Here is a 9,432-nt window from a genome sequence, read left to right as displayed (position 1 = left end):
TTTTTTAATGATTTTTAACAATTATTTTATTGTGCAATTTTATTGAACAGTCTTGAACGTTAAATTCTTCGTTTAATAACTACTACAGTAAATCCAAAAAGTCATAAATAAATAATCTCCATCATTCTCTTGTCTTCAACTTAAAAAAAAAAATCATTATTTTGCACGTGAATACAAAGCATACAATCTCATGTCAAATCAATAAATTACATAAAAGTAGTAAATAAAACAAACAAACAAACAAACAAAAGTTAATAAGAATCATACCTCTAAAAACACTGAAAAAAGCTCATATTCATATCAAAATGCATTATTTTGCTTTACTGTTTCCAAAAATGACCACTGCCTATAATAGAAAATCATAAATAAAGTCATAAAAATGCAACCCTCGGTCCAGTGGACCCTGCTGCGTTTACAGTCTCCGTGCCAAGTGCCAACTCTTCTTGACTTGAACTAGAAGCTCCACAGATTATCAAAGCTGTTAAACCACACCTCCTAATTAAATATCCGCACAGACTCCGCCCACTCTGCTATTAGACAGTTCCGTCTCTACTAACATTTTATTGATTATTTATTTTCTTATACATTTATATATATATATTTGACTATACGCACATATCCTGAGGAATGTTACCACCAAGAAAACCACATTCGAGCTGTTACAAACTGATTTATACTCAAGAGGGGGGTGTCTCTTATGATCTCGCAAAGTCTCGCGAGAACTCAACTTAACCTCTATCCCCTGTTACTAAAGCAGTAACAGTGTGCTGCTGTAATCATGCTCAAAGCAATAAACAAGACAGATCTCCGGCAGCTGGTAAGACAAATCCGTCGAAACGACACAATAACAAGTGCGCACTTCCTTTTAAAGCTGTTATTTGTTCTCTCTAACGTTACCCTGTCTAGACAGAAATACAATTAAATGAATAGCTTAGCACGCTGGCTAACTCATTCAGTTCAGCAGAAGTTAGGCAATATTTGACTAAACTGCAGTTCTTTACCATATCATCTTGTTTTATTGTGTTGTTTTTGAAATGTGAGCGTTAAAGCGCGATGTCAAATGTGTTGGTTACTTTGCTAACATATTTTTCATGGTTGTACAGGATGCTAGCTAGGCGTCTAAACGACAAGTTTCATATATTCTCATAGTTTTGCTTCTTTTTATAGCTATAAACAGAAGTATTGACCTTCTGAACAACATTTAATAAACATGACATGTTGTTCATGACACTTGGTATATGATTAGGTAATAATCAGAGCTTGCTAATTATCTGTCAAGGTTATGCAATATGTAAACAGTGCATTATGAAACCTCTTCACTGTCCTTAAAGGGTTAGTTCACCCTAAAATGAAAATTCTGTCATCATTTACTCACCCTCATGTCGTTCCAAACCTGTATGAGTTGCTTTCTTATGTTGAACACAAAAGAAGATATTTTGAAGATTGCTGGTAATCAAACAGTTGGTGGTTGCCATTGACTTCCATAGTATTTGTTTTTCCCTACGACATGAGGGTGAATACATGATGACAGAATTTTCATTTTTGGGTGAACTATCCCTTTAAGTAACTGCTTGACCTACAATGCATTTAAAATGTGACCTACATTGCATTTGATATGTTAATATATTAGATCAGATCCCTGTTATGTCTCAGATTTCTGATGACCTCTGTGGGCTGCAGAACAATGTCTGGCTGCACTGCATTAAATAGTAACCTCATATCAGTTATTTGGGTGAAAGGGCTGGCCAGATATTTATATCTTACTGTATCAGATTCAGTAGTTAACCAAACCTATTTTTTTCTTTCCAGTCTGGTCTGCTTCAGAGGTTTCAGAGTACTCTGGTAGTTGCCGAGCACAATAATGAGACGCTGACCCCCATCACCCTGAATGCCATCACTGCTGCTACGAAACTTGGCAGTGATGTGTCCTGTTTGGTTGCTGGAACAAACTGTGCAAAGGTATTATCTGTTCAAGCACATTGATTTATGTGTAGCAAATTGAAAGAGTGATTTCAGGGGCCTGATTATGGGTTTCTGGACAGGTTGCAGAGCAGTTGTCCAAAGTTCAAGGGGTGAAGAAAGTTCTGGTAGCTCAACATGAAGCCTACAAAGGTTTATTGCCAGGTAAATCCAACTTAATTTTGTTTTGTTCTTAAATTGCGTAAGTATTTGATTGTTGTACATGGATACTTGTACATTGTACTTGTACATGTACATTCTTTATGGAAGCTTTACACAAGTAACTTTGCATAAAGCGTCTTGACAGGTGAGGGAAGGAGTTAATGAGTGATTTAAATGAAAAACTTTCTGTCACAGAGGAGCTGACGCCTCTCATCCTGGCAACCCAGAAACAGTTCAGCTTCACACACATCTGTGCGGGAGCTTCTGCTTTCGGAAAGGTAAATCCAAGGCAGAGGTTGAGGACGTTGGGCTGAAAGGGTGACATTCTGTTGTCTTTATCATTTAGCCGTCCTGCGTCCTGTGTCCTTTACACACTGTGGAAAAAACAACACTGTGGTTAGGTTTTTTTAAAGAGGCATCTATATGAGATCGCATGTACTGAACATGTATGTATAATATTAGCATTTTAATTTGCTTTAATGGTAGTTGAAACCTTTTGTCGGCTATTTAAAGTCAATTTAAATGGCGTGAGTTAATCAGATGGAACAAATAGGCCTAAAATTGTCAGAGTAAAATAGCAGACTAAATGCATTAAAAAAAGCATGTGTATAACAGTTATGATTTTATTATATCATTATTTTATGGTTTTATTCAACAGTCTATTTTGAACGTTAAAAACAATACTGTGGTTATGCTTTGATTGTAATGACAAACTGTTATCAGACTGAACAAAATGACAAGTTTTTATTAGATAGAACAATTTTATTTTATATCAAATTGAATAAAATTAACATATTTTTTCATTATGTTTTTTGTTAAACATTATTTTGTTTTAAATTTTTATTTTTATGTTTTTTTATTTGATCGTAAACTTTTATCTGGTTTTATGAATTTAACTACATTTTTGACTTGAACTTATTTGACGATGAACATTTATCATATTGAACAAAGCTTCCACATGTTTTTGCCTTGATTGTTTTTGTTTGATGATAAACTTTGTACAAATTGTAAAAATGTCACACGTTTTGCTTTGATTGTTTTGATCAGATCAAGCTAATTTGACATACTTTTTTTTGCCTTGTTTGTATTTTTATTTGATGAATTTTTATCAGATCAAACTAAATTGGTTTATGTATTTTTGCCTTATTTTTTTTTATTTGATGACATAATTGACAATCTGATTAAATAACTTTTATCAGGCTGTACAAAATTGCCATTTTAAATTTTTTATTTTATTTTATTTTTGCTGATGAATATTGTTCAGATCAAAATGCAAAACAGTTTTTTTTTTTATTTTGCTGAGAAGCTCTTTTTTTGTGATTGTGCCAAATTTACATAAATTTTTCCTTGATGCTTTTTTTATTTTCCACGTGTTCACATCAGTTATTAGTGTAGTTATGCTTTGCTTAATGCAGGATTTTGTGGTTATTTGATTATTTCCCAAAGCGAAAAGCACAAATGGGAAATGGATTAGAAAGTCTCATACTGCCGAGCCCCTCTCAGGCTTCTTACTTTTGGAATAGTGGGAGAAGTCCGTCCTCAATAAGTGCGGCTCTATTATATGCACGGTTATTTGTCATTCCACAGCCAAACTGTCAGGCAGCAGATCTAATGGTATTTAAATTGAATTGTAATACATTAAACAGTATCTTATGTAGCCTAACCCCAGACCAAAGAGATGTATTAGTCTCAATTTCCTCACTGGCTAAACGTATTTTATTTGATGGATTCTTAAGTGGTGGATTTGGTTTCATTATGTCACTATATAAAACACTTGAATTAGCACTATGCAATATTTTTCACCTCCAGACATAACTTAGAGCTCTTTTTCAGACTCAGCGATATTTATACCGTCTGCGATGCAGGATGGCCAAAGTTTTCAGACATGCGGTGAAACTGGATTTTGATCAATGCCTGCTGAAATAATGCTATTTCCAAACGAATCAAATTTGACCACATCTGTAGATAAGGATGGACATGTTTTAATGGCTTGAACTTAATCCAAGAGCTTCAGATACATCCGTTTGTCTTTAATAAGGGTGTGTGTGTATCTTTATTTGTAGAATCTCCTTCCAAGAGTGGCTGCCAAGTTGGATGTGGCTCCCATTTCAGATATCATTGAGATCAAATCTCCAGACACCTTTGTGAGGACCATTTACGCTGGTAAACACAAAAACTAATGCACCAGTAGCACTTCTCAATGAAATGCTTGCTTTAAACCTGTTTGCTTTCAAATAATCTTCCTAGTTTGTTCCATATCCTTCTCATTGTTTGTGATTTAGGAGTCTGGTCATCGTGCATGGAGACGAGCAATGACTCACGCTGACTTGAAACAAATCATATATTTTCATTTTTAAATCTAATGGGGGACCCTGGAGCCTTTTTGTCCCACTTTGCATGTATTATTTTTCTGTTCACCGATTCTCATCCATAAAATCTACTGCAATAAATACTTCCTAATTACTCCGGCCACTTTATCTTTGGCAAGCACAAAGCACTTGTGTAAAAAATATTATTTATGAGACTCTTTTATTTAAATGTTATTTTAAATCAGATATAAATGTTTTTCTTGCGAAACATCAAATGAAAAGTGGTGGTTTGCCACGTGTGGTGATCATTTATGTCCAAGGTTTTCAACCAGGGGATCCTTGAAGGTTCTGTGCATATGATTTCTAATACATTTTCTTAAATTATCTGAAAAGTATTTAAATGGACATTTTATGATGATATGTTTTTCATTATACAATGTAGTAATGTGTATTAATGACCTTGATACAAGCTATTATATAGTGACAATCTGGCTCCTTTTAACAAAAAATAATCAAGCTTTTTTATACTGGGAGTCCACCATTAAAACTTGATTTTAAATGTCTTATATTTTTAGTTGTTTTAATTTAATTTAATTTAATTTGTATGTTTTGCTATTAAGAATATTTCTCGTCATTTCAAACACCTATTTTCCCGTTTTTCGTTCACAGGAAATGCCCTCTGCACAATCAAGTGCAATGAAAGCGTCAAGGTCTTCACCGTCAGAGGCACTTCCTTTGAACCTGCGGCTGTGGAGGGGGGCAGCGCCTCTTCAGAGGAAGGTACTGAGTCGTTTGATAAAGTTAAACACACTGTTGTTTGTTCATGTTTTGCTTTAAGGTCACGCTGACTTTGATACCACACACAAAGGTTTATAGTATTTAGTGCTGTATATAATCTTCCTCTCCGCTGCGAGGTTTTGATGGGCTAGTTTGTTTAAACGTTGGCTTTAAAGGGATCGTAAACGGCATTTCAGAACAACTCGGCCTGTTTATTTGGACGTCTCCTCACGAGATGTTGTTGCTTTTGCAGTCTCTCCGTCTGCCCCTGTTGGGGTCTCTGAGTGGCTGGAACAAACTCTAAGCAAGAGTGACCGTCCAGAACTCACCAGTGCTAAAGTCGTGGTGTCTGGAGGTAAGAACCTCGCACATGAACCACAATCATCCATTGGACATTACAGGAAAGTGTCCTAATATTAACTAATGCATGTTACAGAATGTGTAGTTCACTCTCAAATGCTGATTGGTCAGTGCAGTGTTTCAGCTATGCTATGAGAACCTGTTCACCTACCTATATCACTTCACCCTTTTTCAAGCAGAAGAGTCACTAATATCTCTTTTTTTTTTTTCTTTTTTTTTTTAAGTAAGGTACCTCCATATTTTACTGGCCTGTACTGCTTTTAATGTTACTAGACAATGATTTTATTCAGAAATGTTTTTGGTTTTCACCTGGGGAAATTGTATGTGTGTGTGTATAATATTCTTTAGTATTTGATGTATATCTACACACACACACACACATATGTGTGTGTGTGTGTGTGTGTAGATATATCAAATATGAAAAGATTTTATATAATTGTTATCTTAATGTTGTATGAAACTTCAATGTATATTGTATTATTGCTTTTTTATTTTTTACCATGAATATAGCTTTTTATGATAGATAGATAGATAGATAGATAGATAGATAGATAAATAAATAAGTACACGCATGCATACATAAATAAATAAAAACACAGCAGAAGGATACCATGTAATTATTAAAAAAAAAATTTTTTTTTATGAAACATTTCATTTTTAATTGTATTTTTTATTAGGATATTTTATTCTAAACAACCTGTAGACACAGACTCTTATAATTTATTGCTTACAGAAAAATAACAACAGTCAATTACAATTATTCATTATAACATTCATTTTGAATCGTATAAGTATTTAATCAAATATTAAATATTAAGTTTGAATTTTACAGAATTATTATAATGTAAGAATTGTGTATTATAGTATTATTATTAAATTTTTGCCACCTTTTTGAGGCTGGTATGACTAAATAAATACATTTATAAAATATTTTTTTTAAATCTAGATATCATGTAATTTGCTTTTCACTGTATTTTATTTACCTTATTGTATTGTAATATTTGATTATAAACAAAGCTTGATTGATTTCTAAAAGCAATAAAGCAGAAACTCTCATATTTTATTGCTTATTCAAAGAAAAATAACATCAATAAATTACAATAAACTGAAACTGCTTTCCACAGAGACTACATCATCTTTGTGTTTACGTTCATTGTTTGTTTGAGCCGTAGGTCATGATGTTGGGTATTCCCTAGAAATTTCCAGGCATTTTTTTTTCTTTGCTCAGAAAATCAATAGTAAACCGAGACGGTATCGATCCTAATGGAGTCATAACCTTGTCAGTAATTTCATATTTTATGCCCATCTGCCGTCTTTCTGTCATAACAGGGAGGGGCTTGAAGAACGGCGAGAACTTCAAACTGCTCTACGACCTCGCCGACAAGCTGAACGCAGCCGGTACGCTGTTTGTTTTGTTGATTTTTACTCTAGGTTCTGTTTTAGTGTTCGTTTTTTATCAAGCTACGTGAATTTAAAATGAAACCACCAAAATGTTCTTGCAGTCGGTGCCTCCAGAGCTGCAGTTGACGCTGGTTATGTCCCCAACGACATGCAGGTTGGACAGACTGGAAAGATTGTGGCTCCTGTAAGTACCGCCGTCAAAAACCAGTTGTCTTATTTCTCCATGTGTCCTACAGTCCATCACATGCACGCTAATTCTCTCAAAGTTACAAACCCACCAGCTTTTTAGACTTGATAAAACCATCTTCACTTTAAATACAACAACATCTAATTGTTGTTTCTGTTTGAGTCCAGAAAGATGGATCCGTGTTGCCCTTTAAAAAGCGTAATTTTCCATTATCCGCTGCGAGTGGGACCTCCCCGCTGTCATTATCTACACATTAGCGGAGCTTTGAGGCGTTGTGATGTAGTTAATGGCACATTCCGGCTTCTAAATGATTTACCAGAGCCATTAGTAGAGCCGTGCACCACACAGGTCCGCCCTGAGCTCAAACCGGGCAAATCAGTCCCAAACCCAATTCTCTAAATGTTTTGACAAGCTTGTCAAGCACAACCCGACTGTTGTGCATTAGTATTCACCCTGAACAAGTCCCGAATGAGTTCTGCCAGTGAAGAGTCCAGTGAAACGAACTTGATTCAAGATGGATGAGTGTTGTTTTGGGTCGATTGAGTGTGCCTTTTGTGGTTAATCGAAATCTTTTAGCCCTCAGGGTCAGGTTTTGATGATTTGGATTTTTTGCTGCTTTTTTATGTAAAATACATGTTTAAAGATGTGCACCATGATGCTGCAACTACAACTATTTAAGTATGATGTGGAGTTGAAAATCACAAAAACTTTATTAAAAATGATTAAAACTAAGTAAAATTAATATGAAAGCAGAAAATCTATTTCAAAACATTTAACAAAACCTATTTATTTATTTTATTGATTGTATATGATTAAGTTTCAAACCAGTATTTAACCTTTAGTTTGCTCTTGTAATAATTTAGTTTAGTTTGTAATATTTAGGGTGCCATTTAACATATTCTGAACCATCTTTCACAGACCATTTGTTGAAAAAATAGCACCGCATAATAGGATTTCAAGACATTCAGGCCGTGTTTTGTGCCCTATTCTTGTAAAGTGCCAACTTCAGTAATGTCACAGATTCTGTTTTTTGTGTATTGAAACATTCAGCAAAAAATACATGAGGGCAGGAGTTGATTTGATTAAAACATGAGACGTTAGACTGATATCTTTGGTTAATACTATTTTTCCTCTGCTGTGCAGCCTTTGTTACGTCAACAGAGGTGGAGAAATTACATTTTAAAGAAAGATTTAAAAAAACAACAACAAAAGATTTTAATTTGTTATGAAGTAAATAGGGAGGTGGAGGAGATCAAAGATCATATTGGCTTTTAGATGCTTAGCAACAGTTATCTGATAACTACAAGAAATCCTCAGCAAACTTTTATCCACCACCCACTACAACCTCCTCCATCCTGTGGATACTGAGATATTTGCAGGTCACCATCACTTCAGCCCATCTGAAACACCAGCCCTGCCCTCCTTCCTCTCCCACTGGCTTTTAGTGCTCCGGCCGGCCGCATGTTCGCAAATTGAAGCGGTGGCCCCCGGGAGAGAGCCACAGCCACATTAAACTGCACTGAAATATTCATGGAGCAGTGCATTAAGCTGAGAGCCACTGATGTACCACTCCCTCGGGACAAGGGTGGAGGCGAGGGGGAGCTCCCTGCCACACCCCCCAAGTGCTCCTCTTTTGAGTAATTGTGAGGATGTTGTGGCCTGTGCTCTGGGACGGGAGGTCAGCAGAGTGCTTCTGTGCCAACGCCGAGATCCTGCTCGGTTTAGCTCAGATTTACAGCTTTAAACATCCTTCGTTATTGTATCGTTAGCAACCTGTGACGTGGCTAAATTGCCGCTTGTTGAGGGTTTTCAGTCACATTTCTGTATATTATGCAAGCAGGAGTCTAGCTCATGATTTAATTTTAAGCACCAGCCTCATTTAAACCCAGTGCCGTTCGTTTTAAGTGCTGCTAATTGAAACATGGCACACCATATTGTTGCCGGAGGCATCAGCCAATCAGGCTTGTGCATTTATGATTCTGAAAGCATATTAAATGAGCTTCCTGTCACAAGTGATTCATAACTGGCTAGTTTTGCATGTGAAGAGAGAATAATATATTATGTATGTAATATGTTTGTTAGATAAATGAGAGAAATAATTTGATTTGCTTTACATCTATCTCTTAATAATGTTAAATGTTTAGAAATTAAATAATGAAAAATAATGTTTTATTTGATTTTAGTAAATATCATACATGATTAATTGCCAGAATTTATATATAGATAGCTAACATAATACTACTTGATTTTAATTAATATTATTTATGTTTAATCTAT

General features: G+C 35.1%; 1 protein-coding gene across 1 annotated transcript in view; it reads left to right on the top strand.

Annotated features, from left to right (window-relative positions):
• Window positions 1–717: 717 nt before the first annotated feature.
• etfa (electron transfer flavoprotein subunit alpha) overlaps window positions 718–9,432 on the top strand; it is a 14,457-nt gene continuing 5,742 nt past the window's right edge. The window contains exons 1-9 of the mRNA XM_016452464.1: window positions 718–817; window positions 1,810–1,959; window positions 2,043–2,124; window positions 2,317–2,399; window positions 4,185–4,284; window positions 5,100–5,210; window positions 5,461–5,562; window positions 6,897–6,965; window positions 7,070–7,152. Coding sequence (XP_016307950.1) covers window positions 779–817; window positions 1,810–1,959; window positions 2,043–2,124; window positions 2,317–2,399; window positions 4,185–4,284; window positions 5,100–5,210; window positions 5,461–5,562; window positions 6,897–6,965; window positions 7,070–7,152 — 819 coding nt within the window. The 5' untranslated portion in view covers window positions 718–778. The remainder of the gene's footprint in view (window positions 818–1,809; window positions 1,960–2,042; window positions 2,125–2,316; window positions 2,400–4,184; window positions 4,285–5,099; window positions 5,211–5,460; window positions 5,563–6,896; window positions 6,966–7,069; window positions 7,153–9,432) is intronic.

Source organism: Sinocyclocheilus anshuiensis, unplaced genomic scaffold, assembly GCF_001515605.1.
Source record: "Sinocyclocheilus anshuiensis isolate Anshui unplaced genomic scaffold, SAMN03320099.WGS_v1.1 scaffold807, whole genome shotgun sequence".
In the NCBI taxonomy this organism is placed as follows: Eukaryota; Metazoa; Chordata; class Actinopteri; order Cypriniformes; family Cyprinidae; genus Sinocyclocheilus; species Sinocyclocheilus anshuiensis.
Note: the sequence above shows the minus strand (reverse complement) of the source record. Positions and strands in the feature narration are given on the sequence as shown.